The sequence below is a fragment of the Nothobranchius furzeri genome, chromosome 4 (genome assembly GCF_043380555.1).
Source record: "Nothobranchius furzeri strain GRZ-AD chromosome 4, NfurGRZ-RIMD1, whole genome shotgun sequence".
Lineage (NCBI taxonomy): Eukaryota > Metazoa > Chordata > Actinopteri > Cyprinodontiformes > Nothobranchiidae > Nothobranchius > Nothobranchius furzeri.
In genome coordinates this window covers 84033062-84054618 of record NC_091744.1, presented here as the reverse complement: position 1 = coordinate 84054618, position 21557 = coordinate 84033062, and the positions used below count along the sequence as shown (strand labels likewise).

Below are 21557 nucleotides of genomic sequence, written 5' to 3'. Positions count from 1 at the left end.
AAAGGGGGCTATTTTTAGATGAGCACATTAGCTGATTAAGCTAGTGGGAGCTTGCGCCAGGGGTAAGTGCAAGTTTAATGGTAACTGGATGGCTTATGGTTAGCCCTGGTTCCAGGCAATAGCTGGAAAATAAAGCTTAAATTTATTATTAAAAATAGCTTAAATTTGGTCCAAGTGGCCTTAAAAAAGGTCTTAAAGTCTTAAATTTGGCTCCCTTAAACCTGCAGATACTCTGCAAACAGCAAAAATCAGACATGTGCATGAGTGTCGATGATTTTTAAATCCATTTTAAACTAATTTCTATTGTATCTTGTTCTCTTCACACTTTTCTACAAGTTTTCACCTTATTATCCTAATTGCTGTGGGCGCCGGACATCTGCTTTGCAAGGCTAATTATAAATGTATTAAATCAGAAAAAAGTTATTTTTCTTTTCTTGCATTTGTGAGTTTTTATGTAAACTTTCATCATTCACTTATTTCAATAAAATATCCCCCATAAGTTAAAAAAAAGATAAATGAAGGTTATAAATGATCTGTTCTTGTTTTTGGTCATAAACTGGATAATCTGGCAGATTTTTGCTTCTGCTTGTTTTATTGTTAGAATTAGTCTGTGGCAACACCTGAGCCACCAGGTGTTGTAGAAGGAAAGCCTTCAGTGTTGCCCTTTTTGTCAGTGACGGGGTACTTTTTTCTGCTCAACACCGACAGACCAGGAAGTTGAACAGAAAACTGTGATTAGCTTCAATGGTTCCGCCTTTATCGTAACTCACTGAGCTAAACGGCAACATGACTTCGATCCAAGCTGTGTTTGAGCTCCTGAGTCAGCCTGATGGTCTGCTGTAATGCTCTGATACCTAGAGAAGGGCCATACATTGTGTGATTTATGTGTGTGTGTGTGTGTGTGTGTGTGATTCAGTGCTTCGCAGGCCAGAAAGGTTTCAGTAGCTGCCAGCAAGAGTAAAGTAGGGAAATGTACAAACATTAAGCCAACTTCATGAGAAGTGAATAAAGATGTTTCAGGTGTTAAAAAATGGAATTCATCAACTAAAATGAAACGAATGTCCTTGAAACTGTAAGATGTGCAAATGCTTGATCCACAGGGAATGGACAGACAGGCACATGATCTTTATATTAACTAAGTTCTCACTGATGAGAGGCTTCAAGTGGACCCACTAGATATTTGCTCCGTCTTTTTGGACCCCACATTCCTAACAGCTGTTTGAGCTGAATTGCATCTATTAGTCCTAGAAGAATGTCACCTTCTTAACCTCGGTGGGCATTTAGCCTACATCTGGGCCTACTAATCTCCCCATTCATTTGTTTTTGCTAGTTAAGGTGGAATGCCACCTGCTCAATCAGCCCGAGGGCTGACCCGCTCCCATTATTACTCAAATCTTGTGATTACAACCTTTTGTCCTTGTTTGGTTTAATGATGAGCAAGTCAAAGCTCATCTCTTTCTGCTTTTGTGTAACAGACATCAGAACCCTGAGAATTTAATGCATTATTGTGAATTTCTGGACGAGTCTTGTTTGAACAAAAGCACGGTGTGTGTAACTGTAAAGCTCTACAGAAGTGTGGTGGTCCTGACTCGCCCGGCGTGACTTTTGTCTCTTACTTAGATCGGGGAAGATCTTTGGAACTGTTAAACGGCTCAGATCGTACCTTGCTTGCATGTTTCAGTGTGTTTAAAGCAAATCAGATCTAACTGATCTGTTTTGTGGGGTACCCCAAGGCTCCATTTTGTGCCCACTCCTGTTGTCACCCTCTTTAACAGACAATTAATTCAATAGTCATTTTAATTTTCTGTGAAAGGTGTTTTAGTAAACTTTACTTAAAAATAGGGCTGTCAGTCGATTAAAAAAAATTACCTAATTAATCGCACAATTTTCTGTAATTAATTGTGATTAATCACAATTTATCTGATCATTGCCTGGCTGCTCTTACACTGTTTTCCAACTTTATATTTTTCTATGAAAAATAAGTTGTCACACACTCCATGGAAACTTTCAGAGAATCCACAAATAGTGGCTTTCAAATTGTTTGGTTACTTTTTGCAAGTTCAGAAAAGAAACCGATGAGACGGCATGTTGATGATTTAGTTTTTCATCTGATAATATTAGAACATGTCAGTAATGTCTGAGGGACTTTTTCTAACACTATATAATTAATACTCCTGGGCAGGGTTTGGATTACACAGAGGCTTCGGGAGCCCAGTTATAGGGGTGGGGGGTGTTCTGTTTTGCCTTGGCCCCCAGAATGCCTTGAAACGTCCCTGGGTGTGTGACAGTTTTGAAGGTGATCTGAATGATATCGAATGTATAAATATTACATGTGTTGGGGTTATTAGGAGCGAACAATTAGTAAGCTTCAACTTACTTTTGGATTCTTCAATAAATTCTGTAAATATGTAAATATTTACTGATTTATTAATTAATTAAGATATTCTTAGATATACGGGGCACCATTCCCCTTTAACCGGGGAAAAATTGAATCCAAAACTCTTATCAGTCTTTCTTGAAGTTCGTAGAATCCTTGGAGCAGAGACTTCTCTTCGACACAACAAAGCTACTGGAGACGAAAATCTGAATTTTATAACGTTTAATTAACAATTTGTCAAATGAATAAACAGTGGCATAAATGAATAATAACCATGTGATATAATAAAAGGATGTATATTCAAAATAATGTTCAAGGTGTTTTGTGTGTATGTATGTGTGTGTGTTTCTAAAATGGAGTCTGTATGCAAGATGGCTGACCCCTCTGTCTGCCTAAAGTGTGAGTGGCAACTTGCACTTTAACTTCCAAAGCACTTAGAATCAGTAGTAACTTAACCTTAAATCACTCAAAACATTTCAAAGGATCATGAAACAACACAAAAGATTAATCACAAGTTAATATCCTTAGTTTATCAGCCTGGCCATGGCCGAAACATTTAAAGATACCAAACAATGATTAATAAGCAGTTCATTCTTTCAAAATGACCCGAAGGACGAATTGGGAGCGAAAGAGGAAAACACGAAGCTACTTTTTAAGCAATAGCGCGGTTTTATTGCTTATTCTGGACTATAGAGGAAACGGGAGAAGAAAAGGAGAGAGAGAAATGAGTTTTCTGATCACCAGATGAGCGAGGCGTCCCCCGCTGTTATGATTTGACGGTTCTCCGTTTTTCTCCGCAGTTTTCAGCGTCATCCGTCGGTTTGATGCTTTCTCCGTTGTTTGGCTCCACGAGTGTTTCTCCACGGGCTGGACACAAAGAGAACGAAGTTTCTTTTGTGCTGAGTTTGACAACTTACAGCGTCTCTGAGAGCTGGATGGAGCTCCGCTCGTTCCCAGTCAGGTCCTGATGGAGTTCGAGTGGCTTTGTAGCGATTGCGTGGCTCAACTTGGGCACTTAGAGCTTCCGCGTGCTCAAGTTGTCGGAGCGTTCGACAAGCGTGTCCTTACCGCCAGGTATCCTGGGCAAAAGAACGAGGTTTCTTTGTCTCTGCTGAAGATTTATGGTCTTAGTTCGCGGGAAAAGCTCCACGGCTTCCCGCACATGCGCAGAACGTGTTTCTGGTACTAGGCGGTGACGTCATCACAATGCTTCCGTGTGCAAAGCATCATGGGAAATGAAGTTTCTTGGCGCTGATGTGATTATTTGCTTTTCAGAGCAATTTAAGCACAGTCATTTTGGAGAAAATCACTGCATAGTAATTTCCTCATGAGGTCAGACCCTCAACACATGCGTATAACTTATTGTTTTATACAGGTAAAAACGTGTAGTGGAGATAAATCTACCTACATTTTACTTTGTTTTCTTGTTTTTATTTAACTATTTTCCTGTCCTGTCCATCTCTCATCTTCCTGTATCTCCTCTAAACTCTCCAGAAAATCTGCTGCCTGGATTCTTACTTTTTCATCTCATCAGTTACTTTTGAGCAGATCAAAGGGATCTCCTGACCGCAAAGTGGAGAGTGTGTTTCGATGCTGCGTCAGTGAGGTGACATCACCACAGCACAGGTGATGAGCTCTGCAGTAGCAGAGAGCTTCAGGCACAAATAAGACAAAGTAGAGAACATGTGCGGACATGAACGATCATGTGTTAATTATAGTTTTTTGGTTAAGCCACTTTGAGAATGGACCGTGCGCTGGACGCAGCTGCCTGGAGCGCACCGATGATGTGGCCTGAGAGTGAGAATAATCTCTCACAAGGCACTGCGGTTGCAGGAGTTAACAGGTACTTGCATGCGACAGGTGCCAGTCTGGAATGTGCTTCTTTTCTCTTCAACCGCCACTGTAATGGTTAGGGATGGGTACCTTTGACATTTGAATCGATTCGGTACTAATTCCCAGTACCTAGGAATCGATACCGGTACTTAACGGTACCAATTTTAGATACTTTTGAGTGTTTAATATTTTAATTCTCTTTTATAATTAAATATATATTTTTCTCAATATATAACCATATTTGATAAATATCACGATAAATAACATACAACTGTTTGTATTTTAACATCGTCCTTGTAGTTTTATAAGCTGATAATTAAACTGAAGCAAACATCTTTAATGTGAACTAAATTTACTGTGCATCTTCATTCCTTTTGCCGTCCTTTTTCATTTGATTTTTCCTACTGGGAAGTTAGAATTTCCGAGGAGAAAGCGAACGCACCATTAGCGGAACGGAAGCTAACATATCAAGCTAACGTTATCTTAAACAGTTTATTTACCTACCAGAGCAGATTAAGATGAGGATGTCTCACTTAGATCGTTGTCGCTGGTTTCATCATCACCCAGTTACCCATCACATTTAGTGAAGTGGACCCAAGCTTTAGCGTGCGTTCTTTCTACCATGCTGCTCTGTTTACAACTGGCTCTCAGCGACCGACGACATAACGCTCTTGCGCATGCGCAGCTGTCTAGGCAAGTTCTCCTTATGAAGGACGGGTACCGAAACGAGGCACCGTTTCAAAAGACGTGAATCGGTGCTCAGTCGGTACTATGGAATTCGGCCGCTACCTTAAAAAGTACCGAATTCGGTACCCATCGCTAGCTACGAGTCAGCTGATACCCTCACTAGTAGAATGTATGTGTTGATTTTGAGGATAGTTTCCTGGGGGAGCATGGTGAGCCAATTCTTATATCATGTGACTGGTGAGGCTTCCTTGGCCTTGGTTTACTCGTGCATGTTTGATGATGAGGAGACAAGCTTCCACAGGACTCCAGTGAAAAGATAAAAACTTTATTTCACAGCCTGTAATCCTACAGAAGTGTCCAAAATTAAGTTTTCCTCAGTTTAAATGAAACAATGCTACGGTATGAAACCATATTGCTCTACACCTCACCACGCTCAGCTGGATGTAACTGGTTTTACAGCCCCACCACGTGTGTCTGCCTTTTTCTTAAAGTGACAGTAACCTATTTTCTACCCTCCATGAATTGACCCCAAAAAAAAGACTTCTTTTAACAAATTTACATTTTTAAATACACAAATGAAATTGCTTTTAGCTTAACTTATTCATTTCATTTAATGTATTTATAAAGCCCCTTCTGCGACCAATGCAGACGCCCAAGGTGCTGAACACAATAAAAATATAAAACTCTAAGAATGAAATTTAACAATCGTAAAACCAACATAAAATCAATTAAAAGAGGAGAGTAAAAGCAAAAAATAAAATCCAGAAAAAGATTGAGGCCGGGGCTTCGAAACCGGGTAAAATTTGCTAATCCTGAAATGCCTCGACCAAAAAATGGGTCTTAAGGCGAGTCTTAAAAACCCCCAATGAGGGTGACTGACGCACCCCCAAAGGCAACTGGTTCCAAAGTGCAGGTGCCAACACCGAGAACGCACGGTCCCCCCGTGACCTGCACTTAGTGCGTGGAACGATCAACAGCTCCCTGCCGGCTGAGTGAAGGGCCTGCGAGGGGGCATGTCTATGCAAAAGGTTGCCAAGATATGCTGGAGCAGTTCTGTGTAAGGCCTTGTGTGCCCGTACCAAGACCTTGAATTTTGCCCTGTATTGTACAGGCAGCCAATGAAGGGATGCCAACACAGGGGTGATATGTTCCCTGCGCCTAGTGCCTGTCACGAACCTAGCGGCTGAGTTTTGAACTAACCGCAAGCGTGCTACCGCACCCTGACTAAGGCCGGCATACAGTGCATTGCAGTAGTCGAGCCTTGAAAGAACAAAAGCATGTGTGACAGTCTCTAAATGTACTCTGGACAGCAGGGGCTTAATAGCCTAGTGAACTAGACCAAATTCTTGCTTTGCAAAGAATGGTCTAGGCATGCTCCATTGGAACCTCAGCAGCTCCTACCAGGACTCTGGCTAGCCAATCACAGCTCTCTAGAGGGGTTTTAAACACATAAAGAGCTGTGATTGGTCCATAATGGTGGGCCAATCATAGTGCTCTATCTGCTTAGTGAACAAATCACAGAGCTTTATCCGCGTTGTGAGCAAATCAGGGCACTCTATATGCCTGGTGGGTGGGATGATGCAACAGAGTGAAACAAGAGTATGTCACACTCATTGTCCAGTGGAATGTGGAGATCATTTGAAAGACAACGGTAGAACCCGCCCCACAACCGAGAGCCGTCAATGGAGCATGGCCAGACTAAATAATACATTTATTTAGTCTGGCTTGCCAGGCTAGGGGCTTAATTCTGGCTAGTCAGTGTTAAAAAAAACACGATCGCACAACCTGGTTGATTTGCGCATCGAATTTAAGGGCTGAGTCCAGTTGCACTCCAAAATTTCTGATGGTGGTCTTCATGTTGGATGCTAAAGTGCCCAGATTCAGAGCATCGCATGGGCGTGTAGACATGCCAGGGCTAAGTACAATTACTTCAGTCTTGGCGTCATTCAGATGTAAAAAGTTTGTAGCTATCCAGGAGCGCACATCCTCTTAAGGCATCTACGAGCTTTGATATTGACCCATCGACCCCCCGCTGAAGGGGGAGGTAGATCTGACAGTCGTCAGCATAAAAATGAAAACGCATGCCGAACCGCCGAAGAAGATTCCCCAACGGTAGTAAGTAGATGGCAAAAAGACGCGGACCCAGTACAGACCCTTGTGGCACACCCCACTTGAGTCCCTTCAAGGTCGAGGAGGTTTCACCTATACTGACACAAAAACCTCTGTCTGATAAGGAGTGTAGCCATTGTAGGGCTGCACCGGTAATTCCTGCCCAATGTTGTAGCCGATCCAAAAGTATGTCATGATCAACCGTGTCAAAGGCCGCAGACAGATCTAACATCAAAAGAATGATAGCATTCCCCCCCCCCCTCCCCGTCACAAGCTAAAAAAAAAAACATAATTGAGAACCATTAAAAGTGCAGTCTCGGTACTGTGACCTGCTCTGAACCCTGACTGAAAGATCTCCCAGAGTTTGTGAGTGTCTAAAAATGCAACCAGCTGTAAATATAGACTTAATAGAAATATAGACCAATAGACTTAAACGTATATGAACTCAAACTTAGCTTCCACACACAGATTAGCTTTATGAAATCACAAAAACAAATTCTGCCGGACTCCATTTTGTCAAATAGAAAAGCAGAGTCCAAACACCAACGTTTAGACTGATGAGCTCAAGATGCTGTCAGCGTCTGGCCCCTTAACCCAGGTGGTTAGAGGCAGCATTTCAAAATGGTGCCCAATCCTGGTCCGGGAGGGCCGGTATCCAGCAGGTGTTGTGGTTGATCATCTGCTGATTGAAATCAGGTGTGTTGAAGCAGAGTTTAAACTAAAACATGCTGGATCCTGGCCCTCCAGGACCAGGATTGGGCACCCCTGGAATAGACCCTATAGGTCCCACAGTGTGGAAATTCACGTGCTACAGCACCACGTACGAGAAAAGTTACACTCTTCGTAAACTTGAATCTATCGGTTGAACCGAGCAGAAGTACCTGTCCTGATGGTACCGAGGACGAGCCTGGCCTGCCAGACTCGTCCTCTAATTCTGCACAGAGAGAGTCGGGTTACTCACAGGCAGAGAGGCACTTTAGGGGCGGGACTAGCCAGCTCAAAACAACCAATCAGAAAAAAGACGGAAATGCCGACTGTACCGCACGACGCTGTAGTTTTTAGCTGTAATAAAAAATGGCGTCTGGCATCAGCGCAAACATCTTTCTTTAGAAGAAAGGCTTTTAGCGCTTCTACTTGTTTTAAAGACATCCAAGTCATTTAGACCAGAGGAAAGAGCCGCAGCGAACTCCGCTTCAGTCGCCATGTTTATGACAAACTCAGCGTTGTGGTGTGTGACGTACGCTGCTCAGCGCTGATTGGCTCAGTTAGAATTCTCAGGGGGTGGGGTTATTTGATCAGGAGGGTTCCCAGACCCTTTCTCTGTGAAAATTAAACGGAGGAGGAGTCTGGCAGGCCAGGCCAACGGAGGACTTTGCCCTAGAACATAAGCAGGAGTGTCCAAACTTTTCTAAACCAGGGACAAAATAGTTAGAATGTGATTTGTTTTTCTTTTAAAAAAGATAAAAGTATGTTGTGATTAAGTTTCCCCATCGGTGCTGTTCCCGTCGGGTCCAAAATGGGCTTATTAGTAAAAATCAGAACTCATTTAAAAAGGTTTTTTCACCTTTCAGTAACCATTTCTACAACCCTGTTGTTTTGTAACATATTGTGCTGATTTAAATAAAAACTGTTAATAATAATTTTATATAGAAGATGTTTCCATCTTCAGAAGCCTTCATCTCATTTCGTTCGAGTATCTTCAGGTGCCGCGGTTTATTTTTTATGAATAATCGGCTTCTTCTCTCTCTCTTTCCTTTTCCTTTAAGGTTTTTTGCTCTTTACATTATCCCTATTTTCTGTGTTTGTGTAAAGATGTTTTAAACAGCAAAAACCTTTAATTGTCAAAACAAATTAGTATTTAAAGCAGTTCAGACTGATTTTCTTGTGTAATTAGACAGAAGCATCCAGACACGGCTTTAAATCAGCGATTTTGCAGAGAGCATTGTTGAAACTAAAGCAACGTGATTACAGGGCTGGTTTTTCCTCTTTTCAGATCGGATTATGGATTGGCTGGAAATCCCCCTTATTTTTGATCATAATCTCTGACTTGGCTTACCTGTGTTCATTTTTCTTTCTACCTGCCTCTGTTTGCTCACTCTTTGTCTTCCTTCCTTTCATGATAATTACAGACCAAATAATGTGTATTTGCAGCACAAAAGTCCCTCCCAAACTAAGAAAAATACGTTTAAAGCCGGTTATTTAGAGATGCTTATGAAGTTGTAAAGCGAGTGCGCTTGTATAACTCTGTGCTAAAAACTGCTGAACCTGACGAAGCCCATGCTTCATGCCTGCTGCTCTTTGTGTTTTAGTAACTAGGACTTTCCAAAGGCTGTGCGTGCGTGCGTGTGTGCGTGTGTGCGTGTGTGTGTGTGTGTGTGTGTGTTCTTGTGAAGGTTTCTTTTAGGGCTGCCTACGGTGCATATCTGCCGATATCGGCATTAACATTAAATATCAGAAAATATTGGTTTTCAGTTTTTAAAGGAGCATTATGGAAGTGTGACAGCCAAAACATGTGTAGAAATAATAAATGTCTTCTTCATACATTCTCCTGCAATGCCCTGGTCCTGTAGAATGAGCCCTGGCATTTTTACTGTGATTGCCTGTTTTTCTGTAAAATCACAGAAAAAGAGAGATGCTCGGGTCGAGCAGGCTGCTTCATGCGCGTTCACGCTCAGGCATCGCCCGTAGCATTTGCTATCCGTAGCTTTAGCAGCAGAGAGAGAGGCAGTGCCACTTTGTCGCTGTTCCTAACGCCTAGTGACAAAGCTAGCTACATTTCTGAGGACCCTTAGCTACTTTCTGTAGAACTTTCTTCTAGATATTTCCTGCTAATTAGCAGCAAAATAGCCTTTTTCACTCCGAACCGTTCTTTGGTTTGACGTTGTTTCAGCTGTCATCAAGGATATAAATGTTAGATACTGTGAATGTTACTAGTGTAGCTCACCTTGTAAGATGTCGGACTCTCATGCAGAAGACCTGGGTTTGATTCTGGATGTGAACATAGTTTATTTAGAATTTCTTTTTTACATTAATGGTATATTTTTTTTACAGTAAGATGCCCAAATTTTTATTTGAGACTCGCCGAACGGCATTGAATTCACAGATAAAAAAGATGTGGGTTCAACTTTCATTGTGGAACAATTTTTCGAGCAAGGGAAGGGAATGATCTGAGCATGCAGGAGGACTGACCCATCATAAACCTTTGTCGGCTGTGCTGAAGAGAAAGCTACAGAACCAAATTATTTTATTAATTAGCTGCACGTTCTCCTGTCCTCTGCCCTCCGGACCGCTCGCACACACACACACACACACACACACACACACACACACACACACACACACACACACACACACACACACACACACACACACACACACACACACACACACACGCACGCACGCACGCACGCACGCGCGCGCACACACACGCACGCACGCGCGCGCACACACACACACACACAGGACTGTCTCAGCTATTATTTTCATTGAGTGTGCGCGTACAGCATGCACGTCTCGTGCACGAGCCTACTATTGAAGCTGCTGTTACGCTTTTGGCCTGAGGGGGCAATCGCAAGCATAAAAATTAAAAACTCCGTAAAGTCCCTTTAATGACCCAATTTATTCGTACCATGCACATACCCATCTTCCATACTTTAAACTAGTAGTGACACTTTACATGAAAAATCAGCACCGGGTTTATTTTTCCTTAGTTTTTATGATTCAGTAGCTCACTTTTCACACCTCACACCATCTTGTAGCTTTTTTGGTTTTATTTGTGCCATTTCAAATGGTTTTTATCATTTGTCGCATTATTTTTATTTGATAGCGCTGTTAACAGTTCTCTTATTCTGTTTTTAGTAGGAATTTTTATTCTTGATTATTTATGCTGTTTTTATTAGGGATGTAAGAAAATGTCGATTATGGCAATATATCGTGATATTTTCCCCAGCGATATTATATCGATATTCAGAAGCTGTGTATCGAAAATATCAATATTGCAATATATTGTGATATTTTATCTTGCTAAATTTATCAATATTCAAAAGTCGCGTATCTAATTTTTGGAAGAATTTACATGGAAACATTTGTGTATTTTATTTTCTTGTGGTGCAATTCAAACGTCAGCAGTGTGTAATGGGTTTTGTTTCCACCATTGAAATGTAAATCCCTCTGTTAAGGTTAAACATGTTAAGTATCAGTTTGGACTGTTTATTGAATTTTCCTATTATAAATTTAGTCTAAAAAATCACCAATATCGTCCGACTGAATGTATCTCAATATATCGTGATATATTGTATCGTCTCCCCTGTATCGTAATACTTATTGTATCACCAGAATTTCACCAATACACATCCCTAGTTTTTATGTATTTTACCGGATTTCATTGTGTTTTTATTTGTTCAAGCATTTGGCTCTTTTATGTACAGCACTTTGGTTGGCTGCCATGCTATTTTGAAATGGTGCTTTATAAATAAATCGGTGTGGTATGGTATTTGGCACAACTTTTGAAGAACTTTGCCCTGTGTAGTGGACGTACGCTGTCCTCACAACACGTAGCTACGTGTAGCTAGCCAGCGAAAAGAGAAACAAGAATCTTCACCCAAGGCTTGTTCTTATCTGAAGGTCTTTATAAATGCTTCATCGCCATCACTGCAATAAACAGAAAAATAAAATAAACCATGACTAACTAATAAACACATGGGGAGGATGAGATTCAGCTGATGCTGGAGACTAAATTAAACATGGCACTTTTCCTATAGGCTAACTTAAATAGAAATATTAGTTATTTTGCACAAAACATGTTAAGTTTGAGCCTGTTGGAGTTAAGTGATGTTGGTAACGGATGATGCTTGTTTTTCTTTATTTAAAAAGGCCAATATTCAGCATCCCTACTTTCGTTTGCTGCTATCACACAAGTAGAAGTGACATCATCTTTCAGTTCCTATGGTCATTAGGTCGGAGGGAAATGCATCCGTTTATTGTGATTTGTTAAAATGATTTGGTTTTCCTTTTCTTGACTGTAAGCGTTTTTAGTAGGGATGGACAATATATCGGCATCAATATTGGTATTGGCCGATGTTGGTCATTCGCTGACAGCCGTTTCCTGATCGGTAAAGCCCTTCACTGCCAGCGTTTCTCACCGTTTTTACTGTTTTTTTTTAAAAAGTCACAGAATGTTGCGCGCTAGGATGATGTTGACGTCAAAACAAAGCGGAGACTCACCTCTTACATCAGGAAGATTCCGTGCGTTTCGAGCATTATCCGTTCTTTCATAATCCGTTGTTGAATTGTGATCGGCAGAAGCTTTTCCAGTTAGCTCCTCACTTTTTTTTTTACAGCAGCGGCCCAAAACGATCTAACACATGGATGTTCTGCTTCCTGATCACGTGGCGTGTGTCGTATGCGGATGAAGATCTGGTTTAGAGCTGAGATGTTTGTTCTCTCAGCGCGGGGGCTCGTCCGACGCCCACACAGTAAAAAAAATGCTAATGACGGCTTTAGTCATCATTGGCAGTGAACGAGTTAACATATCGGTATCGGTTTGATAAATAAAACCGGGCCAATATTAACAACCAATTTTTTCCATCTTGTCTCTATTTTTTTGCCTGTTTCAGAGGGTGAGGTGGGTGATCGATTGTTAAGTCATGTGAACAGTGAATGAAATCATCTCAGAAGCTTAAATGTGTGTGTTGTGTGTACATGATACGTAAATTCAGCTTTAATCAGTTTCATTCTATACAATATCTGCTGATTTTATAAGCATTAATGTCAGTGTATCGGTATCGGCCCAAAAACTTCATATCGGTGCATTACTAGTTTTCCCCCCCATCTGTCATTAAGCAGCATTAGTTTGTTCCACTGGGTCTGCTGAGCCAAGGCTCATATTAGAGCTTTTTAAATCCAAGCCACAGATGTGTTGCTTCGCCAACTCCCAGAGGACAAAAAACGCTTCAAACACACTAAAACTGAACCTTGGAAAGGCTGCATGCCATCAGCATTAATTCCTGGACATTGAGGAATCAGCAGAGTGCTCTGTCATCTGAAACTTGACTCTCGGAGAGAGGGGGCAAAAACCACCCTCTGTCATTCATACCTTCTCATTGTATCCATGAGTCACAGGGAACGCTTGAAGCTGAGCTTACTGACGGGCATTTCCAAGTGTTGGTGTTCTGCTCTATGTTTTCATCTTTTAGCTTTTATTAATCGATTTGTCGTGATGCTTTGTGAGGGTCTCTGTTTATGTGCATGGGGTTTTATCCTGGGAATTTTAAAGGTGCATTATGTGGAAATGAAGTAAAAATGGCATCCTGTGGTAAAACTTGGTTAGTGCGACCACTTTAAACAACACTCGAGCTTTTTGCCAGCTGTTGTCAAATAACAATTTTCGGCGCTGCAGTATTAGCTCGCAGGAAACACACTCACTGATGGTAAACTGTAGTTACGTCCCTCTTTTGTTTTGAGAGGAGAAACGTTGACAATCCCCACAGCAACTGGATATGAAATTAGTTTCAGTATAACCTTCCTTCCAAATTGACTGAAATATTAGACTCTTGGGATTTTCTCACTGTGAAATTCTCACTATATTCTTGCATATTGCACCTTTAATACCAAGATAAGATAAACTCTATTCTCCACCAAAGAACAAATGATTTCAATCACCTCAAATGTAAAATTCTGAATAAATCCTCATCCAGTCATTTGTGAATGTCTCGTTCTTAATGATTAGATCCTGATGCTTCCGTCAAACTGTCCCCGACCGACCGTCCACCTCTGCACAAACCCCTTTTTGTGCAAGAATCCTGCATTCTCAGCCTAGAGCAGCAGAACAGGAAGCGAAGCCAGAGCCAGGCTGCTTGTAACAGAGTACAGACAGAATGATTCATTCACATCTTTTGTTTGGAGTCTGGTTTTGTTCTTGTTGGGGAAATGTTTACGTGGTGAGCCTGTTGTTTGTGATGGCAGCCTGTCCTCTGTCGGCTGGTAGAGCCGTATGTTAGTTCCTTTGGAGTCCTGTGTTGATAGCAGAGAGGAAAGAGCATTTGGGAGGTTTCAGGTTGGGTTCTGGAAGTTTTGACCTGCTGTTCATGGGTTTTTCCCAGATTGTTGGTGGTGCTGAGCTGCTGTTATTTTGAAGTAATGAATAAAACATCCATCCATTTTCGGCTGCTTATCCGTAGTCGGGTCGCATGGGCTGCAGGCTAAGCAGGGAGCCCCAGACTTCATTCCCCCCAGCCACTTGGACCAGCTCCTCCTGGGGAATTCCTAAGGCGTTCCCTGGCTAGCTGTGAGACTTAGTCTCTCCAGCGTGTCCTGGGTCTTCCTTTAGGCCTTGACCCGGTTGGACTTGCACAGAAAACCTCACCAGGGAGGCGTCCAGGATGTATCCTTACAAGATGCCCGAGCCACCTCAACTGGCTCCTCTCTATGTGAAGGAGCAGCTGGTCTACTCTGAGCCCCTCCCGGATCACTATCTCTAAGGGAGAGCCCAGCCACCCTGCAGAGAAAACGAATTTCGAACGCTTGTGTCTGCGATTTCGTTCTTTCGGTCACTACCCAAAGCTCGTGACCATAGGTGAGGGTAGGAATGTAGATCGACCAATAACTTGAGAGCTTTTCCTTCTGGCTCAGCTCTCTCCACTACGACAGACCGGTACAACGCCCGCATCACTGCAGACGCATCACCAATCCACCTGTCGATCTCACGCTCCATCTTTCCCTCACTCGTGAACAAGACCCTGAGATACTTAACTCCTTCACTTGGGGCAGGACCTCATCCCTGACCTGGAGAAGGCATTCCACCCTTTTCTGACTCGAGAATAAAACAAGAAACTAAAAAATGGCCTTATTTTTAACCATAAAGGGGTACAATATATTCTCTCTATACTGAGTTATGTGGCTACTTATGTTGGGAATTGTGGCAGAAAAGGTCTCAATGGGTGAAAACCTAATTCTGAACCCTAAGGCACAAGCGTTGTGGTTATTGCTGTGGGGATGAACGACTTCATTTAGATGTTTTTGGTTACCAGAAGGACCATTAAGCAACTTCCTGAGCTCATAGGTAAAACATTTTTTTTTCTGTTTTCTTCTGTTTTTCAGCTAAAAGGTGATGAGAGCTTTTGTGGTTAGCCTACTGTTGTACCTTCCATCAACCCAATTCTTAAGAGATTGTTCTTTAGATTTCAGCTCAGGTGGGCACCCGCGGCAGAGAGATGGAACGATGCAACACTCGTCGGTTTGTACTCAAGCTGAACGTTTGCTCACTGACCAGGTTTTATAAAAGATAAACTATCTGTGAGCATTTCTTTAAAAAAAATGGTCCGTATTTTCAGCAAAGCTTTACTGAAGGTCCAGAAATTAGCCGTACATATTTAAAATGATCCGTTTCAGCAGGTTGGTCGAGTGACACTGTCTCCACTTTAAAGTCATTCTGTATTTATAGCTTAGTCTGACATCCCGGAGCACTCAGAACACGACTGAGCATTTGTTTTTATTGTTGCTTCAGCCGAGTAAACCAGTGACACTCGTCTTTCTCATACCTCAGTTCAGGGTGACCACAAAACCTGCAGTTCAACAACAGCCTACTTTGTGTTGGCCCGGTTACAGTGGCTGAACAGGATCCAAGATTAAATCATTTAAAAGGTTTCCTTTGATCTCCAGCCAGCATCCATTGAATTATGGCTTCAAATGACTTGTAGTGCTAATCCTGTGACCTTCGTCATGCCCAGATGCCTTAGAATAAAAAAGCAATCATCTTTGACGAAGAGCAGATCACGGGGGTGGGAGGTGAACGGCTCATGAAAAGTTTGGCCCTCGTAACTTATGAGGTTTGGGATATTTAAACAGTCAGATTTTGGAAACTTGGTGGTCTGCCTAATTCAAGATGGCTGCTGTAGCTAAAACAAATTAGCAGATTGCTTAAGTTGTTTTTCCAGATGTTGGGCCAAACTGTAGGGTCAATTGACTCAACTGTGTGTGATCTCCCATAGCTCCGTGTATTTGAGTAAGAGTGAACTGCTTGCTTGTGACCTACCTGTCCTGTAGGAGGACGTTTCCCCGTCTCTGGAGACTCCGCCGTCTTGTAATGATAAATGATAAATGACCCGCACTTGTATAGCGCCTCTCAGAATAAGGACCCCAAAGTGCTTTACACTACAGTGTATCACTCATCCATTCACACACACATTCACACAGTGATGGTGATGAGCTACGATGTAGCCACAGCTGCCCTGGGGCGCACTGACAGAGGCGAGGCTGCCGAGCAGAGGCGCCACCGGTCCCTCCGACCACCACCAGCAGGCAATGTGCGTAAGTGTCTTGCCCAAGGACACTACAGCAGAATTCTCTGTCCGGAGCCGGGTTCGAACTTTAAACCTTCCGATTGCTGGACAACCCGCTCTACCTGTTGAGCTACTGCTGCCCCTGAGTGATGCTGCCTGCTCCAAACACAGTCAAGACTGTAGGTGACCACCAGAACATCACGTAAAGATGCCCAAACGAAACCTCCCAATGGCGTAGCCCAATCAGCTTTATGGGTTTAAACCTAAAACCTGATATGATTATGCAAGAGCGGGTGATAAGTTTCAGGACTTAAGTTTTTGTCAAATTTGTGCTCATTCAGTGATATTTGCCAAAAACACTTTTTTCCTACCGGCTGCATAAGATTCAGGAGGTATTTTAGAGTGGACATTCATTTTTGGGTGACTAATGCAGGGCTGGAAGCATTGTCCGTAGTTTTGAGTGAAGCTAACTCGTAATAGAGCGTGTCCCTTAACCCTGGACCAATGATCCTTCCCTCCAAATATTAAACGAATTGTCTTCTTCACAAACACTCGATGTCCGTTGAAACAAACGTATCCATCTCAAACTTGTGAGAATGACGCTCTTCCTGGTGGGTGGCAACCCTAGTGCAAAGAGATGTCAGCACAAGGCTTTGCTTGAAACCATAAATCACTCCTACGTTCTCGCGTTCATCCAGTCCTACTCATTACAAACCTGACTCATACTGAGTCTGCAGGTGAGCTCACCTGCGCCAATGCATCCAGTCTGTCTGCATCTTCTCCCTGAAAACAGAAGCATAACCAGACCTGACTTTTACTTATTTTTCTCATATTTTCATTGACATTTAGGTGCGTCAACAACCTAAATGTTAACTTTCATTACAGCTTTCCTTGTTCTGTACCAACTATGTTTCATGGAAGTTGAAAGGGATTGAATGAGGTTTTGTATTTGGGCAGAGTCTAGTGGTGGACGTGTTGTCAGACCCACAATAGCTGAATTATGTACCGTGTTCTTTCAGACGCTGGATACGCTTAAGCCCCGTGTTTTTGTCCTGTTAGTTTTTCTGTGCTTATCTGCAGACATGCTGAGGCTCGCCAGTGTTTTGAATCTGACTGTGGAAGGGAACCTCTCCTTAACTGATGTCTGACAGTGATTGAGACAGATCGCAGGGAGGGAAGGAAGGAGATGGAGGCGGGAGGAAGAGGGTGAGGGCCACGGGCTGTAGGAAGGAGGAAGGTGTGTCTGGGAAGCCAAGTTCTCTCCACAACAAAGATGGGAGCTCGTATCAGACCAGCTGACGCTGCTCTTTATCCTCAACTCTTCCTGTTAGCCGCAGGTCTTATCCCTGGAGCTTTTCTTCAGTCGCCGATGTGTGCTCTTACAAATTACGTTTACACCCCCCACCATGACACAAACCTGCACACTTCCCAGTCTTTCCTAGTGACACGAACAGAGTCAGTACAGTTAAAATGGACTGGATGTGCATTAAAAGACACCAGTTTTAGCTTCAGTCAGAAATCTCCCTGATGTGAACTAAATGTTTTCTGTTTTTGATGCAGAACTGTGTGAAAAGCAGGACGACGCATCATCCAGCCAAATCGGAACTGGGAATGAGAGAAATGATCCAACGGTGTCATCTGAAGGGGAAAAGACCACAGAGAAAGGTGTGTTGTTTAAAGTGAAAGTGTGTATTTTCCCTGGTGACTGGGACAGAAAATGCTTAAATCACTGTGTTCAAGTAAGACCTTACCAACGGATGTCCATTAGGCTCAAAAATCTCTGAGTGTAACCTCCAGCAAGGTCCCTTTCATCTCTGGCAACAAGTGAAGAGGTAAATGTGTAAAACATCGTTTATTAATGGTGAAGGTTTCGTAGCCATTTGTTTCAAGTCAGTAAATGCATTTTGTCCTCACGGGCTTCCATAGAAGGTAACATGGCATCCAACATGGCGTCGCCCAGAGACTTGGGCCCGATCTCAACACTCGCACTGCGCCCAGCGGACTTCAGCAACGTGCACTGGGAGAAAGTGTGCAGTAGGGTTCGAGTGCGTAGTTCACAAGTGTGCAAATAAATGCAGAATTGAGACGGGGAGCATTGCGTCATCGATCGCAACGCATGCCAGGGTTCTGGTTGCTGTGATACTTTTTTCAAAAACCTTTATTAACAACTTTTAAACAAACAGCCAAACGTTTTTTTAATTAATTTGCATTTCTTGCTGCCTTGTCTAAAAGTTTTAGAGCATCAATTAATCGGCCTAAAATGAACTAATTTCATTAGAAAATACATATTTTCAGAAAACAAACTTGAGCCTTTTCTCCTGCAGCAATGACTTGTGGGTAATTCCTTTGGCCAAGGTCTGCATTGCTGCGGACTTAGGTGAAGTGCAGATTAAGGGTGCAATGGGGGTGTGGTCAACTTCTGCACTTGAGAATCGGGACACCCTATGCACTCGCACTCCTAGCCTCAATTAAAGGTCGTAAGGGTGCAAGTGTTAGTGTTGGGATTGGGCCTTAGACCCGCTCCCATGTATTAAGAACATATTTTTATTGTTATATGTTATGAAACCGTCTTCTGCGGAAGCCCATGAGAGCAAAAAACATTTAATGGTTTGTAACAAATGGTTACAAAACTTTCACCACTAATAAACATTTTTCTTTTACACATTTACCTCTTCACTCATTGCCAGTGATGAAAGGGAGTCTGATGTGCTTGTTGTTTTGCTGAAGTTTGCACTCCCCAGGGCTTTTTGACCCTAATGGGCATCCATTAGTAAGGTCTTACTCCAACACAAAAATACTGCTTGCTTGCAATGATTTAAGTATGTACTGCCCATTTCGCCAGGGGTACTACACACTGTCACTTTAGGTATTGTAAAAGCATGTTTCTTTTTTTCCACACACATCTTTGAGCTGACAGGTGCTCTGCTGACACCAGAAAGCCAGTGGCACTAAATCAATTAAGCTCAACAACACAGCAAAGCCCTGTTCAAACGCTGGTGCTACAAGCCTCTCTGTTTATCAGTTACAGCTCTGCTGTTGGAAAATCCTCATAATCCAAATAGTTTTGCACCATAATATGTAAAATTAAGGGTGGGACTGGAAAAAAGAAATTAGTCAAATCAGAGGCTTTTTAATGAATTAATCTTGATTAATCGCATTTTAATCGTTGAAGATAATTCAAACCAAAGCAATTTTTTAAATAAAAAATTATGTTCGTGAGGCACAGATGACTAAGAAGAAAAAAAAGATCTTTTCTATAGTGCCTCTCAACATAAAAATCATGAGGCGTTTTACAAAAACTAAAAATTTTAAATTGAAAAAATAATTTAGAAAATGATTTAAAAATGTTTCGAGTGAGCAAAAATAGACAATTGTGATTAAAAAATGTAAAGAAAGAGAAAGTGAATAGGAAAGAGGGAAATTAGTGGATCCTGAGGAAGGTGGAATAGGTGGGGAGAGCAGAATAAAGAGAGGGTGGTGAAGAAGGTCATCCAAAACCAGCTTGAACAAGTGAGTCTTCAGCTGCTTTTTAAAGGAGACCACTGAGTCCACTGATCTCAGGCTCAGGGGGAGAGAGTTCCAGAGTCTGGGGGCCACAGCAGCAAATGATCTGTCACCTTTGACCTTTAGCCTGGTGCTTTGGTCACTGGCACTCAGGGACCTGCTGGGGGTGTAGGGACTGAGAAGATCACCAATGTAAGATGGTGCTTGTCCATGTAAGGCCCTATAGACCAGAACCAGGATCTTGAAATGAACCCTGAAGTTGACTGGCAGCCAGTGAAGCTGGAGGAGAAGCGGGGTGATGTGGGTGTGTTTGGAGGACTTGGTCAGAAGCCGAGCACAGGCGTTCTGAACCACCTGTAGACGGTTCAGGGAGGTTCTGCTCAGACACGTGAAAAGAGAGTTACAGTAGTCTAAGCGTGAGGAGATGAAGGTGTGGAGAACTGTCTCAAGTTCAGAGTGGGACAGAATTGGACTCAGCTTAGCAACGTTCCTGAGATGGAAGAAGGAAGAGCGAACAAGAGAACTGACACGAGAATCCAGGGTGAGAGCTGGGTCAAAGGTCACGCCAAGATTCCTGACAGAAGGTTTGGTGTGAGAAGCAAGCTGACAAAGAGAGTCTCTGACTTGGGGAACCAGCTTGTCTGGGGCACAGATGAGGATCTCAACCCACAGTTTAATCAGTATATTTCTGTAACCACAAGTTCTCTTTGATTCCTCTGTTGCATCATAAGGGTAACCACTGTGGGATTTGTTGGGATGTGTAAATATTAGTATTTGTGTTATTGATGACATGTAAAAGGACATGGAACATTATAGATGCTGTGTACTGAACTGAACACTAGGTGGCAGCAGAGCACTGCTAATATATATAGAGGTGTAGTGTAGAGTTCAGGGGAAGTTCTGCTGAAGGTGACAGGATCAACATTGTGTGTTGTCCCTCCTGCTGTAATCAAGTTCGTATGGATAAAGTTACTGCCTGCCTGCTTTCTACCAACTACAGCACATGCCGGTAAAAAAGTTATGGTTTGTTTTTCGTCCTTTTCTTTGTGGAGAGCAGTTTGTCATGATTCATTTAATTGTGGTTTTAGTCGTTTTTAGCAGCTAAAATTTTTTTATATGGTCTTGTAGCCCAGGCCCAGCCCAGGAGGTGCAGCCTGATGATATTTATTCATATGGGGCATAAATAATTATGATGTTTAACTTTTCCAGCCCCCAGTTGGGGGTACTTGGTCCCAAAGGGGTAACATTTTAATGTTATTTTTTTTTTCTAATTAAAAAACCGCTAAATTCTCACCCTGGTAAAAATGTTTTTTTAAAGCCCATTCAGACATATTAAAGGGTTCATAAACAATGATTTGCATTCTCCCATTAGTTCCTGTTTTAAATGTATTTGTTTGGGTTGTTTTTAGAATTTAAATTTAGTTTTCAGATCTTCTGCATCATCGTAGTCTATCTGAAACCTTTCAGCCAGCCAGATGCTCTTGAATTTCTCCTAAATCCAGATAAAGTGGGTTGCACCCCTGCAGCAGCTGCTCTTAATCTTTGGGATGAATTATCTGTTCGTATACAAACTGCTGACGGGGACGGAACAGAAACCAGCTCTCTGTGGCACAGTAGTGACCAGGTATGAGACTGGACCAGTTTAAAGAGTTCCTCACGATGGAGACAACAAAAGGATGTTCTCATGTGATGAATTAGGATAACAGAGTCTGACTGCATATATACCAGCATGTTGTTGCTACAGTTTTGTTTTGGGTTTTTACTAAAGA

At 42.3% G+C, this 21557-nt stretch overlaps 1 protein-coding gene across 1 annotated transcript in view; it reads left to right on the top strand.

The window, feature by feature from the left end:
- Positions 1–21557, top strand: part of si:ch211-266k8.4 (TBC1 domain family member 8B) — a 72951-nt gene that overhangs the window by 27545 nt on the left and 23849 nt on the right. The window contains exon 11 of the mRNA XM_054733386.2: positions 17845–17949. Within this exon, the coding sequence (XP_054589361.2) occupies positions 17845–17949 (105 nt within the window). The remainder of the gene's footprint in view (positions 1–17844; positions 17950–21557) is intronic.